This window comes from Syngnathus typhle, linkage group LG11 (assembly GCF_033458585.1).
Source record: "Syngnathus typhle isolate RoL2023-S1 ecotype Sweden linkage group LG11, RoL_Styp_1.0, whole genome shotgun sequence".
NCBI classification, from domain to species: Eukaryota; Metazoa; Chordata; class Actinopteri; order Syngnathiformes; family Syngnathidae; genus Syngnathus; species Syngnathus typhle.
This window is the reverse complement of record NC_083748.1, coordinates 7,746,590-7,771,666: the sequence shown is the minus strand read 5'-3', so window position 1 is coordinate 7,771,666 and position 25,077 is coordinate 7,746,590. Positions and strand designations below refer to the sequence as shown.

General features: G+C 42.0%; 1 protein-coding gene and 1 long non-coding RNA gene across 2 annotated transcripts; one reads left to right on the top strand and one right to left on the bottom strand.

The window, feature by feature from the left end:
* Window positions 1-327: 327 nt before the first annotated feature.
* On the bottom strand, window positions 328-13,941 carry LOC133162361 (uncharacterized). The gene is made up of 3 exons (XR_009716211.1): window positions 13,347-13,941; window positions 7,722-7,767; window positions 328-1,098 (listed from the first exon to the last, which is right to left on the bottom strand). It is a non-coding gene; the product is annotated as an uncharacterized LOC133162361 (long non-coding RNA).
* On the top strand, window positions 3,904-23,421 carry mdfi (MyoD family inhibitor). Its single transcript, XM_061291495.1, has 5 exons — window positions 3,904-4,610; window positions 5,514-5,709; window positions 12,478-12,615; window positions 18,948-19,328; window positions 20,871-23,421. The coding sequence occupies exons 2-5, from the start codon at window positions 5,565-5,567 to the stop codon at window positions 21,122-21,124; spliced, it is 918 nt and encodes a 305-aa protein (XP_061147479.1). The 5' UTR covers window positions 3,904-4,610; window positions 5,514-5,564; the 3' UTR covers window positions 21,125-23,421.
* Window positions 23,422-25,077: the final 1,656 nt, after the last annotated feature.

Genomic DNA, 25,077 nt, shown 5'->3' with positions numbered 1-25,077 from the left:
TTACTAAAACAACAGAAACAATCTCATTGAATAATTAGTGGAAATTTTCTAAAATTCCCAAATTCTCAAGGGATGATACCTAATCATTGCCATTGGTCTTGCCCAAGGACATGTGACTCGGTCAGAGCTGGGTTTGAACCGCCTACCTTCCAGTTTCTGAACAGCCTGAGCCACTTGCGGTTGGAGTTATCAAATCCTTTTCCCCCGTCATCTCGTTTACAGTGTGTTTAGCAAGGTTTTAGTTTGAAGTCTAAGAGAAAAGCTGGCATCCTTGAACCAAATTGAACTGCCATTCAAAATCGTTCATTTGTCCAAATAATAAACGAGTTCAGGTACAACACTGCTTTGCGATGGAGTAACAGTGACAAGCAGGTGAGATGATATGATGGAGGTGTTTATGTTTCAACCTACTGTAGTTCTCATCACCTTGCTATTGACTTCCTTTCTTTCCTTGTGCTTTCTCTTGCTGCAAGTTTGGCACATGCCCTCTAGCTTATCTTTGAACCTCGGCACTGCACTCTGCATACGTTGCCACAGGGAGAAGGGGAAAAATGGCTGCATGTTTTTTTTTTTTAGGTTAAGTTGAAACTTGTTTTACTTTTAGGAACTTCTTTAAGTCATCTGGGAGGAAATCCACTCATCCCTGGCACTGAAATGCAGGCAACTTTGACTTTTGGGAGAAGTCTGTTAAGGACGTGCGTGCAAACACGTATACGGGACACCATGAGGATATATTCTTGCACAAGGTGAGCCAGGGTGCAAAGCAACATAAAGAGGTTGTTCTTGGCATGTCACGCTGATGTTTGGCCGTGTTGCTCTGGCTTTCTTTCGGAACGCTCATCTGGACTGAGTAAATATTAGGTGCAAGGCTATTGCATTTTAGATACATTTCAGCCATGATGCCCGGGCCCAGCATCACGCAGAGCACTGAGGTCCAGGCAGACCCGATGAGTCACTAAATACATTGAGTGTAGTGTACATAGAAGCGTGCTGACATCTTTTCTCTCTCTTTTTACTCACCCTGTCGTCCACTCCTTTCCCCTTCTCTCTGTGTCTGTGGTGTGCCACAGAGGGCTGGCCTCCAAACATGTTGACTCACTAAAAACAACACAACATAGCGAGTTGAACTACAACTGCAGGCGTCCGCAGGTTTCTCTCTCTCTAATAAACTCCATTCAGTATACTGTATATTAAAAATCAGGTTTGACGTTCAACCGAGTACTTTTTTTTTTTTTTTTTTACCAATGTATTGTGGTCCGGAAAAGGATACAACTAAATGAAACGAGAACAAAAGCAGTTTTGAAAAATGGAGCGGGTTACAACAAAGAAAGGATTTTTGTGTTCCTTGTTTTGTCCTTTGTTGAAATCAGTAGCAAGGTACATCCTTCTGGGCTAGAGGCTATCGTTTGAGGATACACGATCATTTCAAATCCACTGTCTACATACAATTCCTTTTATGAATGACATTCAGAATGCTCAGACGTTATTAATAACATCTCCACCTCTCAGTGTATTTAACAATATTGTGCTAAAAGAAATAAAATAGTAACAAATGCAAAGACTGCCTCTTCGGCAATGTATGTATGTTATTCAGATTTACAGTCAGAAACACAAAGACACGAAAAGGATAGATAGACTTCTAATACGGTGTGAACCCAATGTTTTAATAAACATTGGCGAGCTGCCCTCTGCTCATGTGATGTCATTTTCAGTCGACAGCGAATGGCAAAGTGTGTTTTTAAATGTCTTATATGTTCATATAAGATAATGATGTTATCAGTTAACTGCTAATATTTTACTGCTCAAAATGATGAAATACGCGCACTTTCCATTAAAAAAAAGACTAAACGTGATGCCTGCACTAGAGGGGCTTGGATTTTTTTCCTAGGTGTTCCAAGCAAATTTCTAGGGGTGGCAGTGCCCCCGCGGCCCTCCCCATCTAGCCCCACCAATACGTATATGGTAAAAAAATGAAATTAAAAAAATCTCACATAAATCTGTGCTAAAGCAGGGGGTTGAAAAAGCACTTCATTGGTTCTCGTAAAGGTTTTGAAGGGGGAAAAAAAGCACATCATACGAGGGGTCAAGAAATGGAGAAGACAGATTCATGCAAATACACATTGACCATTTTAGAGAGGGAGAGGGAGAAGACCACAGCTGCAGAACAAAAGCATCTTTGTGAGTGATTGGAACCACATTTTCAACCTACTCCTCCTTCTTCTCCTCCTCTCTCCCATCCGACCACTTTAAACGACTGTTACAATCCACGTCTAAAGTTTATAATCATTATGCGTGCGGCCATGTAGCTGCAGTTTGACTTGTTTGCACACAAACAAACCTTGTGTCAGTCAGTTCTTGCGCTAGTGAAGCAGTAGGGCAGTGGAGCAGCTCAGTCCACCTCCTGGTGAGATGAACTTCCTTTCTCCCAATCTGTCGCTCTGCTGGCTTTTAGCATAGTGGAAAGCCTCAGGAGAAGCGTCGCAGGCCCAAGCCAAACAACGAGCACGTCAGCGTCTCGTGTGAAAGGTAGAATGGCTTTAAATATACACGAGCGTGGCACGGCTTCCTTTGTGAGGACAACGTGCCCTTGTACGCAACGCAGTAGGGAGTAAACGATCTTCTCTTTTTTATGCATCTGTGCTTAAGAGCCACCAAGAAATGTTAATTTAAGTTTAAATTGTAGGTTATTTTTAGAATAAACAAGATTTGGACATTATGACAAGCTATCATGTGACTTTGAATCTTTGAGTGTTTTCATGTATGTTGTTTTGAACTCACAGGATTTTGTGTACTGAAGACGCACTTGTGTAAATTAAAAAAATGCTTGCTGTGATAGCAGTTGGCCCTGATTCATAATTGCAGGCTGATTTGATAGAAGTGATAGAGGTGAGGAATGTGGAATGATACTGTCATATTTGCCTGCTTGGTGCGCTCGGCCTCTGACTGCCCCCCCAGAAGCAGCCCACCTCTGCATTTAATTGCTCTGCCTGTCATTACTTTGCTGGCATATACTGTAGAGATGACGCTAAATATTTTTTAGACAAATATCGTGAAATTGGATCATTTCCCTCAGCACACCAAATCTTTCACGAAACTCTAAAGACAAAATGGTTGGGTATGTTTAAACAAAACAAACCAGTAAACACTTCACTGTCAAAAGCTTTACAGGCTCAAATGAGTGATTGAGAAGCTATATTGAAAAGGAGGCCAATAGGTTGTTAAGAAAAATGGAAGCTGTCTAAAAGGCCTCCAAAGACTTACCGCAGCACATTACCCTCCCCTCCCTTCGCACATCAATCCAACAATGCAGGTTCATCAGTGTCAGGCGTTGACACGAGCGACTTGCTTGTTTGTTTAATCTCCTGTGCGGGCCTGTGCTGCAAATATGTGCAACAAATTGTCCTGCAAAACAAACCCAAAGAACACGTCTTGCTGTTGTTCTCATCTTATACAAACTTGTATGTGTGATGTCACAGTATATCACAGCTGTCATGTATTTGTCAGCTCTCAACAAACTGTTGACTTTTAAAATGACGTTGTAAGTCAACTTGACAGCTGTTTTTCTGTTTTAAAACACGTCAACTTATTCAACTTGTGTTTTTGGTACAGAGCATGTCAGCACTGACCATTAGTAACACGTACCAAGCATGACTAAGCGCTGGCAAATGCTTAGTGATGCTGTGAAACCAGCGATTGTTTATGACCTTTTACTGGAATGAGCGAGGAAGATTCCCAAAGGGAATTGCAACAGATTGTGAGCTCAAAAGAGCAACTATGTGCCTTTAGTATCTTTACTATACAGCTCCAGCTCCAACGCCCCAAAAGTGGACAAACCAGTTGACCGTGTCTAACTTTTTAGATTTGAGGGGGAAAAATAAATATCACAGCAATGACTCATACCATCACTTCTGTTGACTATCATGGACACAAAGCTATTGCTGAATTGTATCCCTGTATTGCTACCTGTGTTGTTGGCATCAGTGCCAAAGTCTATTATTAATGTGAAAACATGTGGTTACCGGCCTCGTAATTCTCTGGCATGAAAGCTAACCCGTAGTGCGAGCTGTCTGCTTTGGGTTAAGAGGTAATTATATGTAGAGCTCAGCCCAAGCAGTTTGTAGCCCGGAGGAAGCACAATCACTGCTGCTGACTCCACAGCAGTTTCCTGCCCCCAAAAGCTGCGCGCCACACTGAAAGGAGCGCACGGGACAGACACGAATAGTCCGACTTGCACTCGCGTGAGAGCGAGAAAAACTGCACTCCCAACTTTTTTCTCTCTCAACTTTTTTTTTCTCCCAGCAAGCTGCCAAAAGCGTCGCAACATCTGGAGGACGAGGAGCGAGAAGGAGAACGTTTTCAGGGAGGCGGAGAGCAAGAGGGGAATCTCGAGCGGAGAAAAATGCACTGAAAAGTTTTTTGGGGGGGCGAAGGGGGGTGTGCACGTACCCGGCGTGCAGTGGATAAGATCCGTGGAAGTGTATAGATAAGAGTGGAGGGGGAGGCGAGGAGGGGGGGAAGGAGGTCTCGGAGGGGGAGAGAAGTCCACCTGGAGAGGACAGAGAATGAATTAGCCGAAAGCTCGGATATTCCGCAACCCATCCGCACACAAGGTGAGTTTGTGTCTTTGTTGTCGCAGTTGTGCAAAACGACTTTCTATAACGTGCTGATGAAAAGTTCTTCCCTGTCAAGTCCTCCGCGTGCAGGGACTCGTTAAGCACAGTGTTTACCTCGCAACTATCGTGATAACACGGCAAAAGTTGCTCGAGTTTCAAAATTTTCTCTGTGACTGGAGTCTTTTGTGGGGTTGAAACTTTGAGAAACAGTTTCACTTGCCCCATTGAACTTTCTGATGAATTTTTGTGTGCATACTCTGAATGCGATCACGTTCGTTCGGCTGTTTTGGGGCAAAAAGTTGTCAAGGTAGTGAAACAGCGGGAGCGCGCAAACAGCTGGCCAGATGAGCGGCACGCGCGCGCTCCAAGCGCACTGGCACGTGATTGAACGTGATCTAAAGAACGTGATCGAACACTATCTATTTGTCAGATCAGTCTGCAAAAAAATCGATTATTTTGCCCCCATAACCGTTCTTGATGCGTATCCGGCTGAAGAAACTTAATTTATAAGTCATCTGTTTGCTCGGTCATACAATACAATGTTTGCGCTCACTTGAAATATTTTCAATAGATATTTGACCTACTTGTTTGAAATTACTGATATTAAGTGACTAAAAGTTAACATAATGAATGAGTGTTCTGATGACTCAAATGTGCTGACCCAGCATTCTCTCCTTATCATTGTCAAAACACCAAACCTACTGACTCAAGACCTGTTTGTCATTTGTTGTAATTCCTTTCTCCAAAATGTTCAATAGCTCATGTACTATTTTAATGAACAATCTCATTTTATTCTTCATTTGAACGACCCTCTAAACAATCTTTTCAGAAATGTCGCTCATCTCAGATTTATAGATTTTGGAAACAAGTGTTTTATATGATACCTTTGACTATCTCCAGGCGAGCTCCTGGGCCCCTCCACCTTCTCAGAAAAGAGCCAGGCCTACGCCCATGGATGAGGAGAGGAGCGCTCCTGCCATCTCCCCAGAGCCACCCGATGATGGGGACCCCTGTCCCGCAGCCTACCTGCCCAGTTTACATGTAAATGCTAACGTAGAGATTGAAAATAGAACCTTCATCCCAGCAACAAGTCGAGGTAAGGGAAAGGACTCTGCCCTTTGACGAGTTTGAGTATAAGCGGATTTTTCACAAATGTATAAACATTATAAGACATCACAGTTGATTTGTGGTTAGCACATCTGCCTCACATAAAAATCAAGTTGTGGCCATGATGGGGATTTTTTTTAGGGGGTGGGGGGGAGTAGTAGCTACTCCTCATAGATGCTACACGTTAGTGGCAACAGTAGGTTGCAGATGGGTCTGTATTTCCTTGGCTGGCATGGAGGTTCTCGGAACACAGATGGTCGAAGTTGGGGAAATTTGAAAGGGTGCTTTGCCTTCTGTGTGATTGGTCCTGGGGGGCATGGTTGGTGATGTCTCCTCATATTGAGTTGTTGTGCACAAGCAGGTCGAACAGTTAAAATTTAAATGTCATGTTGCCATGACATCCCACAACAAAACTATTCGTTGAAAGCCTTTTTTGTTTTACTCTTACATTACCATTCCTATTTGCTCATTTTGTACTGGATCTTTCTGTCTCGTATTCTTACTGTGGGATTAGGGAGATTATAATCTTTGATGATAATACCTCAAGGAAGTTTTTTTTTTTTGATTATTAAAAAAGTAGGAGGGTTGCCTCAACATGTTCTTGGAGTTAAGCCGCCTTCAACTGTGCAAACTCAGGAATCCAACGCAAAGCAGAACTGGGCTTCTTCTATTGAAGTCGGTGTGCCAGTCTGCCTGACTGCTTGTGTGCATGTGTGAGTTGAGGGCACGTAGGTGAGCCAGAGCGGGGTGGAGACGACTGGTCAGGCTACCACAGAGGGCAACAAGGGCTTGCTTTCACTAAACCCCACCCCTCCCATCTAGAGACCGCTGGACTCTGGGGCAAGACAACATGCACGACTACAGTGAAAAACACATCTGACAGCACACACCAGCAAACATTTTTTTGTGTGTGTTTGCGTGAATAGCTCATGGCACATGACAGTGCGTCTCTTTGACTTCCTAAGCGGTGAAAGATTTGTTCACCCGTTGCGCTGATGTCATACTCAAAGATGCAAATAGAACAAGGCCAAGAATCAGTCTTCTTTTAGTGCCACACAATTTGAGAACTAAAATGAGACATTTTAAACCAAAGTGTCCACAACTTAATGACAAATGTGACCAAGCATGCACGACAGAGTGCAGAGAGATCTCTTTGAGCTATCTAGTCGTTGCTCGAATTGTAAGTCAAGCTCCTCTCAGCAGCTCCAAGGCCACGCAACGGTGCTGTGTTTTGACAGATGTGGGCTCCTCACTGTTGGGAATCTTGCTCTGCCTCAGACATGAAGATGCAATGAGGCTATCTGTTTATGTAGGAAAGCCTCAGCTCCATATGCTAAGCCCTCTTTTTTTTTTTTACCACTGGCATCTCTTTTTCTTTCTTTCTTGCCTCCTCTTCAGTGTTTTTGACCTACTTTTCTCAAGTTGTTTTATCTTTATCCGAACCCACTAATGACTTGATTTGTGTATATATAGCCGATGAGCGTGTTGTTTTCAATATAAAGGAAGTCCAACTGCGTCATTCTTTTAGGAGTCAGCACCAGTGAATTTTATTGCTTCCTCTTCTTGTTTGTAGACGAGTGGTTGACATGCTCAAATTTCAGTTTGCAAGAGTTTTGGTAAACTTTTTAGAAAAAAAAAACCTGACCAGCAGACAGTGATCACAACAACCAACTTGGCCTAAATCATCGGTGTCAAACTCCAGGCCTGGGGGCCATGTACAGCCCGCCACATGAATTTATGTGGCCCGCAAAGACAAATTGTGCATCGACTTTGTGTCATTAGTAAAATTACAAATTGGGTTCACTTTTAAAAAAATTGAGATATTGCTCGCAATTTTTATTACCATTCGTCTTGTTAAAATATTTGAAGTTTTACTAGTCTCTGATTTGAAAACTAGTTATTCATCAGTTTGTTTTGTATGCTGAGAAACTCAATTACTTGCCTGTATTCCATCATAACATTAGAACTTACAATCATTGTGACAATAAATAATTTCCTTACTGGCATTTGATCTTGTTTGGCCATTCACCGCAGTCTATCCGGTGTTCTGTAAACAAGAGCAGATTTGGAAGCAGCTTTTGCACTCGTCTGTTGTGGAGTCATCAACATTTAGGTAGTGTTCCATTGATAATATTTATTCAGCTATTATTTAGTATTTGTCTTTCCAGAAACAAGCTGCAGTTTAAATATTATATTATTTAGTATAGTATATTTTGTTTGATCGACTCGTGTTTGTTCCAAATCGCACTAAAGTACAGTACGTCTCTCCTCTCCTGTGTTGGAATGCAACTATGTGCCCGCTCGTCTCATTTTAGTCACAGAGGTTCATTGAGGCCAATGTCTAATTTAGTTTCCCACTGAGATTGAAAATAACCAAGGTGCAATTTGGGGCATTTTTACAGGATATTTGAAGTAAAGTTCCCCACCCCCCTCATCTCCGCACCACCTCGCAAACGTTTGAGAAAGTGTTGCTCACATTCACAAGGACACGAACACACATTTACCGATGACAGACTGTGTCAACAGGGTGTGAAAGGCCAAAAGCCAGCCTTTCATGTGAAAAGCACTCACTGCTAGAATTTGAATTCATTTTCACTGAAGCAAGTAAGATTTGAATGTGAATGGTTAGGTGGTACCCATGCTGACAGCGGCTATCTGGATTCTCGTGGCTAATTCAGGATAGGGGAACTGCAGCTCAACCTCCTCGAAGAGCACTGCCAGGACAATTGAGGGCTCCTTTCGGCAGCCCTCTGCTGTGACATGGACATCCACTTTTTATTTAATTGATTTTCATGTTGTATCATTTGTGCCCTCTCTGCATCCATTTCAACCTGGTGATCCTGAAAGGGGGATCCTTCCATCTGTGGTCCCTTCTCAAGGTTTCTCATTTTCCCCCTGCTAGGGGTTTTTAAGTTTTTCCTTGCCCTTTTGGGAGCTTAAGATCAGGGGATGCTTTGAGAATAATTGTCAATTTCTGTCTATGTGAAGCCCTTTGAGACTGCTTGTGATTTAGGGCTATACAAATAAACTTGACTTGACTTGATGTGAAGGGGAATCCAATCAATAATTGTAGAAGTCCGGGAAAAGAATAATTGTCAGGTATTTAACGGTGAAAAGTTACATTTTCTGTTGAGAACATGAATGGAAGTTTTCCACGTTGCATTTCCCGTTCATCAACTTAACGGATCTGTGAGTGAAGGGAGTCAGTGAGTGAGTGATTTGCATTTCCAGTTCATCGCGAGAATGGATCAGTGATGGAGCGAACCTTTTGAATGAACTGATTCTAAATATTCAGTTCACCTAAAATAACTGGAATGCACATCACTAGTTGCTGTGTGCTTTTACGAACAGTGACACTATGACGGATGTGGTGCGTTTTCGGTCCGATGGAAATCAGAGCATGTAGTTCAACGGGAGAACCTGGATTGTTCATTTGTCACCAACGTAAAAGACACCGTCAAGTCGAGACACCTCGACTGTGATAGTCACTCAGCCACAGCAGAGCTTCTTTGAAAGTGACTTTGTTCTTAATGTTGCAATATTTTACAGAGCTAGTCTAAAACAGTAAACAAAGCCATATTGATTCTTTTGGATTTTGATCACAATCACTTTCAATAGTTTATTCCTTACACTGTCTAAAACCTTTTTTTCAAAAACTGTCACTTTCATTTACAAAAGAAATACAATTTAAAGAATATTTAGTATTTATTTTTATTCAATTATTCGACTCCCCATACATATATAGGAATAGAACTTTACGTCTTTTGTTGTCATATAAATGATTTTAATATAGAAGCTGGTGTGACACTTAACAGATTTTTGTTGGTGGTGTGCCTCGAGATTTTTTCCAATGAAAAGGTGTGCCGTGAATGAAGAGGTTGGGAAACAATGCTTTAACACATTCAAGAAATGTTACAGGAAAACAGTGGTCAAGGTGCTGGTTGGTTGTGTCTCTTTATGATAGCCATTCCGATCTTCTATTCTTTTACGTGCTATACTTATAAAGCCATTTTGTGTAGCCCTTTCTAATTGACTAGGTCCTAGTGGGCATTTTGTTTTTCCTCATCTTGATGCCACGTCTCTAACGACTTGTCGAAATGAGCAAAAATATCTAAAATGTAATGAGTTCAATCAAGTGCGACAGTGTAACGCTTATTAGAGAGTAGGAAAGAGACAAATCTCTGGGACACTGTAACACAATTAACGTTTAAGAGCAGACAGTTTTTGTTTTTAATGAGCTACTATCAGTGTCATTCTTTTAAGGTGTAGTCTTTCCTTTTGGACATATTCCAGTCATTTGCATGTCTGTGTGTGTCTATGTGTGTGTGTCAGCCAGATTGCACTTAAACAATTAGTTCCACTATTCTATTCATTGTGCATGTGCTCCTGCATGGATTTGTTTTTGTTTGTTGTTGGATGGAGATAAAACCGTCCCCACCAGAGTTATGTGTTGCCTCTTGTTACGCTCCTTCTGGTCAAAAGGCTCCGACTTCGTGTGTGGTTTCAATCAGTTCCAGTTGTTACCGCCGACCAGGCAGATTCTACATTGCAGTCCTACTATTTCGACGCTACTAAACATCTCTGCTTTGATACTCTCCACCGCTTTCCAGTATCTTTGCGTCTTCTCTCTCTCACTGTATTTTTTTAAGCTGTTAAAATGCATGGGAAGCTGATCATTTAAAATATTATTTGCATTAGCTCAGACAGTAACCTCTGTGTGTATATATATGTGTGTGTGTGTGTCATCCATATGCTTTTGCTTTTGTCGCTGTGTTTACCAGAAAAGCAAAATTCCTCTGCGTTGCCTTTCAGGGACACACACGCAAGTGCATTGTAAGCGCACACATAAACACAATATGCGAACAAACAAACGTCCATAATATTCCCCAAAACACATGTAAGCACACAAGCCGGGTCTCTTCAGACTTTCTTGATTGCTCTGGTCTGATTCGAATTAGAGGCTCATCATTCTTAGATCTCACTAATGGCTCTGAGGTCGGGCGGTTTGGCGGTTTGATGCCGGTGCCAATGAATAATTGGTTGAGGGCCTGCTTGGATGGCACAAAGGGCTTTGGTGGGAATGTGTTTAGTTGTCAGGAACTCCAAAACAAGGCCTGCACACTTTTAACCCATAATACTCTTTTGGCGGCACGACTCGAAATGAGTCAGTAGGCTGGCTGCACACGCTCACAATGAATCGGCTGACCAGATGATTGACATACATGATAAACTGTAATGTCCAGATGTTATTCTGAAATTCAGAAAGCAGGTGGATACACTCACTGGTCAAGTCATTAAGATGAGAGCTTATGTCACCATTTGGCAGTGTTTAGGATCCGAGTGCAGGGGAAAAAAAAGGGAATTGAATTTCAAAGGAAGTGCAACCGTTGGACTGCTTCAGCGAGTGTTGATTCTAGCTACAGTAGGTCTGACATGGGCAACTAGCGACCCATGGGCCGTATCCTCGCCATCAATCGGTTCATGGTGGTGGTGATGCGGCGGATCCAATGTGAGTGTGATCCGAACTTGTAATGATTCAAATCACTGTTTTAGACACACTTAACAGCTACCACAGTTGAGGGGCAGGATACCATTTTGGCAGCCATTCAAACTGTTTCGTTGGCCTAGAGTGACTCTTTGTCCTATTGTTTTCAACAAGGCTAACGTTATATCCGATCCGTACGTTTACTTGTCAGATTTGTACCCGCGTTAGGAGGAGGCCTGCTCTACATCTGAGAATATCCAGTATAATGACCCGCATTCAAATTGTGCCACTTGGGAGCCAAAAAACTGGAAGGAGTTTGTCTGTCATTTTACATCACGTCTTTTCTAGCACTTCTCTTTTGCAGCTCAAACTGAGATCCCTTTGCAAAGACTTGACAGAAGTGTGAACTTATTTCTAAGGCCATGCCAGCTATTAGAGGGACTGTATTTGAAGTCAGTATGGAGGGAATGTGAATATGCGGGTGAGAGGCCGGGGACAGAGACGGGAAAACAGATAGAGAAGTGAGCGAGAATTGCTAAAATAAATAAACAGCACCGGGAAGTGTTGAGTCCATGCGCACGACGTGGTTTGGCTTGTGTGCACATATATGCATGCGTGTATGTGTGTGTCTATCAAACCCAGCTGGCAGTCATTTGCCTCGGAATGAATCCGCACCTCTCGGAGGCCCAAGCTTGCCCTGCTTTGAAGGCCTCTGTGTGTTGTACACATATATGTGCATGTATATGAGTGTATGGGTGTGTACATAACAGCTTCATTAAAGCAGCCTGTGGTGTCAGAGAACTCATAAAACCCCCAGAAATGCTCTGTTTATTTATTTATTTTATATTACATGTCTATTATACGCTCCTCTCTTAAATGTTTTTGACGCATATATACTCTCACGCGCATACTTAGAGAGCCACAAGATTTCAGGTTACGCAAGCGTGCACATAGACCCCCGAAAAGTCCCAGGGGAGCTGAGTATAACGACTTCCAGATGCAGGTTGAGCGCAAAAAACACACCAACGCAGACACACAGACCAATCTTCTGCTTTGGTGAAGTCAGCAGAACTGCTTTTGAAATTATTGAAGTGCGTGTGGATGTGAGCAACAACGAGAGTTGACATGTTTACACAGAGGGATTACGGCTCGGTCAAATATTCATACAGGAAATGATGGAGTGGAAATTCATTTCAAAATAAAGTTCACCGTATGGTCGCAGATTATACATTTTTTAATGTTACCTAAAGCGCTTGTGTCGTTTTTTTCCAGATGTGGCCAACACCTACACTGAGCCCCTCATATTGAGGTCAGATGTCATCCCTGAGAGGACGCAAGATGACGACGCAGGCCAAAACCAAAGCAGCCTCTCGCACGCCGAGCTCACAACACTCAGCAGGAATATCACATGTGAGTAAATAGCACACTCTCACGCACACGTTCGCACACGGACACACAAACGCAGGGAGAATCGTGTTTCCATTACATATCACCAGGCCGGATGAGTCACATTGTCCTGACCTTTAACGAATAGGCCTAGAAAGAAAATCCACATTTTCAGCCAAGTAGGTTGCGTTCTTGATTTTTGAACACAAGCAAGCCCGGGTCCAAAAAAGCAGAGTTGAAACTCTCTCTCTCTTCTGCTTCTTGTCATGAGGAGAAAATGAGTAGTGCCATTACTTTGACGACACCGGCTGCTACTGTGAAATTTGCTTCCATTTGTCAATCTCATTTAATTGTTCACGGGACATGATGTTATCAGTCAAATCAATAAGAATACTAATGAAATATTAGATTTAATCAGTTGAAAGCCACACGGTCTCATGTCACATTCTCTGCAAGCAGCCTCTAAAACCTTTTTTGTCAACCTTTCTAAAGAAGACACTGTGACTATGCATGCTGCTTTCCTTGTTAATTTGAATGGTGCATAGCTAAAAAGAAAAAAAAATCTTTTTGAGCCGTGCTCGGGACTTTCCTTAGTTGTCTGGACTAAAACAACGAAAAAAATAAAAAAAAATAAACTGTGATATCAGAAAGATGTGTTGAATATCAAACGGTGGACAACTTGTGTGGACAAATGGGAATGCACCAAAGAACCCGTCTTTTCCATTGCAGGACTTTTAGAGCGTTCTCCAACCTACCTTGTTTGGTCCGAACCAAAATAGCCGGTGTGAAAAGTGTCTGAGACAGCATGTCTGGACCAAAGAGCCAAAATTTGATCCGACTAAAAGAAGTGGTTTGGGGTTGGATCAAATTGTGTTACAGTCCGGTCAGCTTCATCTGCAATTGAATAACAAGTTTTTCTGAACTTTTTCTGACCTTTAATGGCTTCATCCGCACACATTTTAGCTACATCCCTGAAATTGATACTTGTCCTATTCTGGGTTCTTCCACTAGCACCTCTCCACCCCTGCCTGTCTATAACACCTGGAAATCCCTTTTCTTGAGTCATATCGTTATCAGCCGACACCACGCACTTCCCTCCCTCATATTTTATGTCCGACGTGTCAGCCAAAGAGTCTGTCTCTCACTCTTTTTGTCTGGAGCTCAGTTACGCCCCAACTGTAACAAAGCCAAAGTTGCACAATTATACCACCATCAATTTGTGCGACAGTTGGAAATAAGGCAAACATTAACCCGATTGTGCCATTTAGAAAGTAGCGGAGCCACAAAGTCCCCTGATGATCGCACTCGTGGTAGTTTCACATTGTCTAAAATCGGCATTTCCTGACGTTTCGTAACAATGACCGAAAAAAGCAAATGAGGAGTGGGAAGACCGTTGCGCAAATTGTCATATGAGCTTGTGTTAGAGAACTTGGAGCGTTTGTTTCCTGGAATCCAGTAACGGGTGACGTGCACATGCAAACCTGCCCATTGCTAATAGCTACTTTGTGGCAACGGACTGACCCGCAGCTCAGTTAGAAAGCAGAGAAGTAGGTGAATGGTGAGTGGGTGAGTGGGTGTGTGAACGTCTGCCGTGTCTGTCTGTCTGTGGTTTTGATTCTCTACCTGTTCTGTCTGCCATATTTGTGTGTCTGTATTCAGGCCCACAAAGGTGATAGTTTGAATCATGTGCTTTCTTCCTCCCCCTGTTGGGTTTTATATGGCTGTAAAATCTATGGAAGCCGCTGACTCCATATGGTAGGCAGAGAGTTATGCAACATGGGTTTAGTTGGAAGCTTTTACCATTCTTCACACGTCACTGTCTTTAATACTCTTAGGTTGTTCAACTATGACACAAATACAAATTAAGTCAATCAGGCTGGTTTTTGGACCAATTTTGAGAAACAAATATGTCACTATCTAATATTTTCAGAATCGATTATTGATTATACCGTCAATTAATTTCATAATCGGCTAGTTTTATTTCAGTGAAAGCATGTCAAAAAACACATTTCCCTTGAGTTATTATTTTGTTTATTTGGTATGATTCAGTGATTTAAAAAAACACTGTTAAGCAATACCACATAAGTAGGATTGAGGCTCTTTGTTGTCTAAAGTAAAAACAGATGTTTGCAAAAATCTTATTTCAATTAAATCTGTCCTCTTTCATGAAGAGCTAGAGAAACCAAAACAATACTAATGAAACCAGAGCCTGAAATCAGAAGATTTAGACAATCTTTAGTTTAAAATGGTCTCTTAAAGATGACTTAAAATGCAAGGCGATTAATCTCAGAATCGATTTGTTGCCAATTAATCCATTGTTATCGATTAATTAAGATTCCCAAGAATTGTGAATAATACAATGTGATCAAAAACTGTCATAAATTCAGACAACGTTTCAGATTTGATAACTCCTTCCATGTGCACCCGGCCTAAAACACATAAAATGACTCAAGATGTGTGCTGAGCTCATGTCTTTGTGAGATCCGCTTATTCGTGTGTGTTTGTGTGTGTTATTTGCCCGGAGTGTGAAGAAACAGAAGCCAAAACAGAAGGTTTCTAAACCCCGACGTTGTGATGACATTGTAGCACAAGCATGCGCCTGGCGCTGGGCCTATGACGAGCCGTCTGAGCACAACACGTCCCGAGAGCTGTTAATGTGTGTGCGCTTTGGCGCGAGTTGGACTCAGTCTTCATCAATGATGTCATCAACCTGCCGCTGTCTTTGACGTCAGGGTCGCAGCGGGATCTGCTTCCTTAACGGCCATGCCTCACCAAACACTTGGCATTCATCAGAGACTGTGTTTACGACACAACTTCATAATGTTCGGTTTTGGTTCCGCTACGATTTTGGTTCCTCCCTGACTCGTGTTATACTTTTGCAAGACGTTTTTGTGCACTTGTTTTGACAGCCCAACAAACAGATGGCCTTGGAAGTATGATGTCTTTAACAAAGATGACATCAAGTTATCTTTTCTTTTGTTTTATGCATCTTGTCATCTCGGGGTGTGCAATGTGTCATTATTGATGAAAGATTTAGCAGTACAGTGATAAACTGCACTCAAGGGGGCTGCAATCGCTCAATTTAATGAGTTCCAATACATGAACATTCTGCCTTTTCCAAAGATGAGCTGCTTTACGTCTACTTTATTTAACTTGCATTATTTGCTATTGAATTAATATGTTACCCTTTCACTATGATGTCCTCAAAATCTTTTTATCGTATGATTTTAAAATCACTCGGTTAATAGCTAATAAATGCATCGCAAAACCAAGAACGAGTTTTCACAATTGTGTGTTCAGGTTGTTTGGAATACTTAAACTGTTCATTCAAAAACCTGATTTAATTATGTATTGATAGTTTTTTGGGTCACTTACAAATATGATCATAAACAATCGAATCTTTCATTAGATTCTCCGCCAAGCCGTAGCAGTGAAGAGGAAACCTGGTGGCTCACACCATCAGAGGAAAGTAGAAAGGAGGTGGGAGTTGTGGGTGAGGAGGGGATCGGCTGTGACTCATATTTAATTGCACATTTGACTTAATAATATGCGTCATAATATATGTGCATCTTTTGGAGGATTGGGAACGACAAACACTGCAGTTTCCCAGTCTCAACGTGTCAACTACACACATTGCCCCGATTTTGCTGTTATATTTAACCAGTGCTGAATCATTGCGCGTATGAGTCACCTCGGCGCAAGTTCCTCCCGCTCCAAATATCTAACGTACAAACGTCGACCTACTTATTTTGCTTTCCTTCTCTCTCACGTTCAGCCCATCCCATTTCTTTACATTCTCAAGCTCAAACAAAGAGAGCTTGTCTTTTCTTTTTTTTTTCGGGACTGAGGCCTTCACGTGTTCATGCATGCATGCATATATTTGTGTACACAAGTGGGTCTAACCTCAAGCTCTCTCTGGAGACAGTCCTGACTCCTGAGCTCTCAGGGTTCGTCTGTTTGCGTGCCAGATTCGACTATAATCGTGCTCTCCTAAACACATGCTACACATGCACTAACTCGGGAAAACTGCAATAATTTGAGGACAATGCAAACCTCCATGCAGCAACATCCTGGTCAACGTGTGGTGTTAAAAGTACTATTTTAAAAACAGACACAGAGAAGTGTTGTTGGCGGGGGCGCGAGATGAATCAAGGGGGGGTGTTGAAAGCGGAAGGGACGAGTTGAGCGGTCCTTGCTGACTTTCGCAATCGTTTATAGACGTTCCTTCTAGCTAGCTACATGCGCACACTGGCTGCGTGACTTGCCAAACATCTGGAGCAAAGTTAGAAAACGCTGAATGAAAAGAATCTTAAATAACAGCGGATTGGTTGCGCGACGCCGGACGTGAGCCAATTCAAACAGTCCTCGTTGGGTTATCTGTCTGGGAGTGGTTATCGAACAGACGCTTTTATTGCTGGTCGTGTTCCTTAGCCAGAGTTTAAGACCACACTCTCAGCGTGTGTGCGTGTATGAGGTGCAGAGCAATACTTTGATTTCGCTTTCTCTCTTAGTCTGCCGCTGTGTCTCGTCAGGCCTCACTGTGTCTTTAGACAACATCTGCTTTATGGTCAAGAAAATGTTCAAACCTTTAAAAGACGCTATGAAACGCTGCCATTAAACCGAAGCTTCGACTTGATTCTTCTTTTTCACTTGTGTTTGGCTTGGCAGCAAAGGTGTGTTTTCTCACCTCCTTGCCGCTTCAGAAATGAAACAGACCAAATCCTAATTGGAAAAAGTTGGCGCAGAATGTTAGGTTTAATCAAAACAGTGATTAGTACTTTGGATTTGACTGTTGTTTTAGTTTGACATATATATACAGACAGTCCTGGTGGATTTGCATGGATGCTTTTGTGGTGTGTTAGCATCAGTTAGCTCAAAGTTAGCTGGGGTAGGCTCCAGCTCACCCACAATCCTGGTGAGGCTAAGTGCTACAGAAAAAACAATGGATCCAGTTGTTCCAGTTGTTGACGTTGGTCCTTGTTTTGCAAAAAATGTACAACTCCAAAGAAAAAATACAAAGAGTTCATCGTGGCTACACTCGGCTCTCAAGTTTTGCTGATGTAACGTTGTCATTCATGACTGTGGTTTAGTTTAGTTTGGCTTTAGAGACCTATTTCTCATGAATATTTATGACAAAATCTGAATTGTCCACTTCAGAAATCCCACTATATACTTATTTCTTCATCTCTTATTCTTCTTTCATCAAAAGCATGTCAACTGTTGTTAAAAGTAAATACACTGCTTAAGAGAGAGCTTCTAAAATAAAAATGAATTGTGTGTCTTGAGACAAAATACGATCTTGACTGGGGAGAGGTCGGGACTGCAGTCCAGCAAACTCTCCTCCCGCAACCACACATTGGACCAACGCACACAGTGTGGTTTTGTATTGTTGAAATATTCATGGCCACTTGTACTTTTTGGCATTAATGGAGTCGTCGCAGTTGGTCCAAGTTACTGACACAGTCTTACGACACGACAGAAGCTTGGCTTTTGACTACGTAGCTGACTAGAAGCCACAGTGTCCACACCGAAATCAACTGACCACAACACATAATTCTACCGCACGATGGTCCAGCCCAGTTGCTTGACGTTACTTCTTGACTCAGTTGAAATTTGACTTCGCTTTGAAGCGGAGGAGTTTAATTTGGCAAAGGTAGATATAAGTATGTATTGTTCTGTTTGATAAAGTGTTGCCAAAGTAATCTTGGAGGCCCATGCGCTTCTATTGGCAATTGATGAATAACTGCTCTTGATGAAGTGAAGTGGTGTCTTAAGGACCGTACGTCACGAGGGTTCTATTTAAGCTCGACTCCTTTGCCTTTGTAGACTGAAATTATCTACATATAATGAATCGCTTAATTCAATTATGCACAATAGAGCGGGGCAGATTCAAAGCCCATCTTAGTACATTTCTTTGGATGAACATTGGAATCAGTCTAATTTAACAGAATGCGTCTTTCAGAAAAACTGATGATCCTTTGCTCCTGAAGGACAAGATTTGTTTCTGCGATGTTTGACACCTGTTTTGTCAAGTGAAGTCGTTACCATTAAAACTAGATAATTGTTCAACAGGCGAGTCAAGGTTCGTCTTATGCTGAAGTAGAAGCGTACTCAGAGACAAATAAGATATTCAGCTACTGAAGTAAAATCTCTGTTGCCTTTGTGCTTGCTTTTAAATAAACTTTAGAGGTGCTGTCCATGTGCACGTATTCTAAGATAAAATACAAAAATTGGACCGCACATGCACAATCCAAATATTAAAATCACATGCCTGTAATAACAGCAAAGTCGTTATCTCGTAGCTTCATGATATGAGGTCAGTATCAGCTAACAGTAACTCTTTTGTTTCTTTACAGGTCAACCAGCAGCCAGATCCACACCCATCCACCCCACCCAGCCATGTCGGACGCAACCCGGCAGCCAACTACGCAACGGAACCAAACCCCACGTTCACACACACTCCCCTCAGTGTGCGCATCCCACGCCTCACACACACTCACTCCAGTCTGGCGGGGACAGGAACGGGTGCCCTCATCCAAAACTGGGCTCCCTCCCAAGAGGAGGCTCATCCACCTCCTCCTCCTCTTCGGCAGGGCCTAGGAACAGCAAGAAGTTGCAGTCTAACCCTTCCATCACCTCCCAGAGCAGCAAGAGGAGCAAAGGCAGCTCCAAAAGTAGCTCAAAGAGCAACAGCTCCAAGAGCAACAGCTCCCAGATTCCCACAGAAGCACAGGATGGTAAGATGCACACACCAGCGAGAATCTTAATCATAATAATAATAACAATACGTGCAGCAACATGATTCTAAGTTGTACCACACTTTGGCAATGACAACTTTTAATAGTTAAGAATTAACTCGGTGCATATGCAACATTTACGTAATGACAAACTGCAGGACTACGGCATTTATCATCATAACATAAAGGAAGAAGGTTGCATTTTCCTGGCAGCGCAGTGCGCTAGTGGTTAGTGCTGTGGCCTGGCAGCTATATGTTTCTCAATCTTTTATTAAGACTATGCATTGACTTCATGGATACTACATGATTTCATACAACAATAATAAAAGGTATCTTGAATACATTGACAACTTAAACCATCTTGTGAATGGTGAAGAATAAACTATTGTGGTTAGTCTGACATGTTCCAAGTTAGTTCAAGATGTGACTAAATCGTACCATGTAGAATTTGGTCTTGTGGGCAGAAATGAATTCATTACTTGTTCAGTTTGTTCTTAGGCACGTAAGAACAGACTGAACTAGGACGGTCTGTGTTTTCTAACCCCCAAACCATGACTTGGTTGTAGAATACAAGAAATGTTTTCTGGCTTGGTTCAATGCACGCTGTACAAATTATACTGAACGTTTACACTGTCCAGCTCGTCGCCATGCTAGCAGATTGGCACCAGGTAGATTTTTTTAACTCACTTTTGGGGGTCTTTGACATAATACAGTAGGTCAACTGGAAAAATCCCAATATTATTGTTGGCCACGGTACAGCGATGATTGCTAAAACGTGATCTGGTTTGTTTTATTGTAGGGCGTGAAGGTGGAGAGGGAGATAGCATCAGCTACATAAATAGTGTGACATCATAGAAGCGAGACGTAATGCATACAGTGTGTCATTATCCAATTAATGCAGGAAGGAAATATAAACACAAAACAGCACACCGCTGCTTAGTAACATTATCCATAAATAAGCAGACACCAATCTGTTGCAATCGACAATATTTAAACATTGTTTTTTGTAGTCCACTGCTGTAATATTTATCTTTCCACCAATTCATGGACAACAGTTTGTTTAGCTCCTCCCCACTCAAGAGATATAGCCATTGTGCCAGATTTAAAGGGAATGAAAGAAACAGCTTTGATTGAAGATGATTCAAATGTTCACGCCCACATAGGCGCAGACCTTCTTTTGCATAGGCCTAAACAATTCCCAAAACTCAGTCACTGCCCATCGTGCCAAATTTACGCCAATAACAAAAACTGTATATTTAAACACCTAACTGTACTAAGTGTTTATAGTAAGAAAGACCTCACATGAACCAACATAAATTCATGTAATCTTAGAGTAATTAGAAACCTTCTAATAACGGCTCACAAATTTGGAGCAGCATCACATACAATCATTGCAAACAATAACCTCATTCAGATATTCTCTGTGATCTGTGGCAACAACAACAATTTCCAACTTGCACGTAATTAAGCTCCATCTTTTCCAATAGACCTCATTCCTGCCCCACAAAATGATTCTAAAGGGTGAACTTTGTTTCTCCTCAGACTGCTGCGTTCACTGCATCTTGGCCTGCCTCTTTTGTGAATTCCTGACGCTGTGTAACATCGTGCTGGACTGCGCCACCTGCGGCTCGTGCGCCGGCGACGATTCATGTTTCTGCTGCTGCTGCGCGTCCGAGGAGTGCGGCGATTGTGAACTGCCGTGCGACATGGACTGCGGCATCATCGACGCCTGCTGTGAGTCCGCAGACTGTTTGGAAATCTGCATGGAGTGCTGCAGCCTTTGCTTCTCCTCCTGAGGTCACGATGCCCATACTCGTCTCCATCGTATTGCCGCAGGAGCGACTTCAATCAGCGTCTTGTCAAAGCTGCAAAGTGCTGCATTCAGTCTTTGTTGTCAAAGCTTGGCCAGGACTCTGCGGCTCTCACTATATTGGCTCCATCATACAATAAGTCTCTAACAAAAGACTCTGAGAGCAGTCAATGGTGAATTCCTCCCTCTTTTATGGCTCAAACCAGACAACAGCAGCCCCTCCTGCTTTGTGCTGGCCGTTGGGCCGGAGTTTCAGCCGTCGTCCACTAGCGTGCGCAAGACTGGATTGTTCCGACGGAGCCCCTCTTGCGGTCTAAGCGACCGGAGTTCTCCGAGCATGAAAAATGACCTCCAAAGGCAAATGAGAAAATGGATCCATTTAACCGGATTTTAGTGTTTCTGTTGATAAGAGCAGCGGCGTAATGGAAAAATTGAAGCTCAGCTCTCTGTAGAACCGTCTGAGTCTGTCCTTGGCAAGGTTAACGTCTTCCAGTTTGATTGCCTGCCGTGGCCTTTGCGACACGCGCAGCCCGAGAGGCTGATGTTGGATCCATTGATGTCTTTGTCCACGGAGAAAAGTAGAAAACAGAGAATAATGGTGGCTTGTGGCAATATTACAGACGCCTTTCCTTTGTTCGTAAAGTCTCTCATTTAACGGAATCATGAGAGACTCATTCATCAGCTTGCAGATGGAGCGAATCAAATCAGGAGCATTAGCGATGGACATCAGCGGGCAACGCTTGATGGCATTTCTAATGGTCACATTCTCCACTTAACATGTGAAGGAGAGTTGGCAATCAAACATCTCTCTTCATTTCAGAGTTCACGTCGTGTTTACTTTTACATTGATTTGAGGAGCTTCGGCTTTGTCCGCTGAAGTCTTCCTCGTCCAAAAATGGAGTCAATGATAGGCAGAATCTTTCTTGAATACATTTCACGTGAACAAATGGCCTTCTCGGCTTAGCTCACCGCCTGCGTTTCCGAGTAGATTCCAAATCTCTATTAATCCTTTAAAAATAAATTTAGAGGTGAGGAGTGGGTAGATTTTAGTTAAGATATTTGCATTTCTCTTCCAATGTGAAAATCACATTTCTGTGTTATCAGGTTTGGCCAAGCTAGCTGTAGAGCTGGAACTGCCGAACATCTAATTGAATTCCGCCAGTGACAATCTCATACGGCATTATGCTAAGTTGGATCCACCCGTCTGTAGTATGAATGGTACGCTTTTGATAACAGGCCTCAACTCTCAGACCATCACACGTACACACTTTTGTCCGAGCCAATATTTTGTGCTTTATAAATGACGTGATCCATATCTCTCTCTCTCTGTCATGCAGCCTCATATTTTGTGCAATTTTGTTTCATAAAAATATCAAAGTTTATTTTGACTGGAACGTAGTTTCTTGATTCCTAAACGTGTATGTAGTATGTAAATAGAAGGGTTGGTTTTATGTTTCATTATGTTGGATTCAAACCCTATTTTAGGGGCTGAGATTGTTACGACTACACAAAAGTGAGGAAAATCAAGTTAATAGCAGCAACGCATGAATGCAAGTTACTGGAAATGAACAAGTGGAACTGGGGAAGGTTTTATCACTAAGATTGTCTCAAATTTTCCAACATGTTGAAAATGATAATCCTGGAAAGAGATTTACGAAGGGACAACTGGATCGTAGAATAATACAGACAAATGGATTACAATCTCATGTTTGGGGTAAGATAAAAAATATTAAAGCACTTTAATTGGGAACGGTTGCTCTGTCGCCAGACCAACCATATCACAAGAACCGGTTACGGACAACGCTAAAACCAAAGGAAAATAAGTATCAGACTTTTTTATTCTGTTAGGACTGGTTGGTTGGTCTGGAAATAGAGAAGTCAATCTGGAAGTGGATAACAACTTAGAAAATGTCATATGGATAAACATAGTATATTCTAGCTATTATTACTGGAAAGAAATTTTATGTACCATATCATTTATTCTCTGGTATTCGGACCATGTTCCATTATTCCCATTTGTTTTTCCCAAACATTGTGTAATTTTGTGGATTTATAATTATGCGATACATTTTTTTTTTTCTAAAGTGATTTATATATGAGTTTCCCCTCTCTGGTAAGTAGTTTTAAGCCTATCACAGTTCAGATGAAATGTTACTTGACTGTTGTCCACAATAATGTCAATTTGTTTACAACAAAGCAACTTTATGTTCATTTCAATTGCTGTCTTGGAAGTCGCATTCAACTTTTTGTTATTACTGAATAAACAATGTGAACTCCAGAAAATATGGAACTTATTTTACTTTCATAACACCAACATAGCTATCCAACCATCTCCTCACATGCAAACAGCTCAATGCTCATATCTTTCCTCGCTTTCTCTCTCTCTCTCTCTCTCGCTCTCTCTCTCGCCCGCTCTCTCTTTCCAATAGTATGTTTTCAAAAAACATCTTTTAGTATCTGGAGGTTTTCCCGTAACCCCGGCAGATTAGTTGTCTCTTCAGTTGACAGAAAGAGGAGAGAAATGTCAGAAATACGAGAAACGCCGCAACAACTGGCCTCGTGCGGAACCGAATCCTTTAATGTGTTGTTTTTTAACGGCTTGCCAAAGTCGTTGAGGAGGAATGTGTGCTCAGGCCAAGATATTAATGTGTGTGGATAAGTTCAGGGGACATTGGTTTTTACAGCTTTTTTTTTTTTTTTTTTTGCCTTAATCCTTCCTTCATTTAACTGTGGTCTGTTGCATCCCGTCAGGAGCCAGCAGTTGTGTCTGGTGAAGAAAGAAAAAAAAAAGCACACTGTGCTCTATGGTTGTGTGTTGATGTGCGTGTGTGCAGACCTTTTGCTGTGCATTAATATGAGGCGTTGCAACATCATCACTTCGAAAAGATCTTTTGTAAAGTTCAGAATAGAAATGATGGAAAGTGGTCTGCTACTGTTTATTGATGTTTGTGTATTTGTGTGTGTAGACAAAAGTGTAACTAAGGCAATGACATAGAAGAGGAATGAAGTCAAATCAATGGCAATAGAGATGCAGAGGACATCTTTGGACATCTGCAAATGTTTTGCAGGAAGCCGTGCTGCAGTCAGCCCTCATTTCCTTTTCCATGTACACACACGCACACACACAAACTCAAAAATGATACACATCCCATGCCGAAATTTCACATGCGCAAAGCGGGCACAGGGGACAAGTGGCTATTGAATATTAACCATGAAATTACAAAAGCTGCATTCTAATGAAGGTGATGAGGTCAGACGCTGGGATGGGAATCATAAATTAATACTCCTCTCATGACAAGTCACCCGCCCTTGGCTCACACCAAATACCCCCCCCCCCCCCACCTCTTCGTCTTACTGGATTCGAAAAAGACACCTCGAGGAAGAAATGGCCGATTCATTATTAATATCAGGTCACGGCGGCCATCGAATATCCCTGATAGTCGTCACACGTGACTCTTGTATGTGATGACAACAATGTCACCTCTGTGTGTAGCAGCAGCGTTGTTTTAAAGGGACCTCTATTAGAGTGTCAACTATTTTGCAAGCGTCTTAATTTATTCGTCTGCGCTATCATTGCTTTGCTGACATAGTGAAGATGATTGGAAGCGACTTTTGAGGCCCGCATACATACGTGTGTGTGGTACCTCATGCGGTGACTGATGCGGACCATATGTTTAACGATTAACATGGTATATACATCCATGCCTTGAGATAGGAGATATTTTTATACTTGTCTGAGACAAACGATAATTCAATTAAAACACAACTTGTCAAGGTTTTATCGTAAATATTTTCAAACGATTCCACATTCAAACACACATTACGAATTTGACCTTAAAAGCTCTAGCATGTTGCGTCAATTGGATAACGCCAATTCGAGGTCAGAATAATTATGTTCATTTGACCCCAAAATGTTTGCAAATGTTTAATTGCATGCTA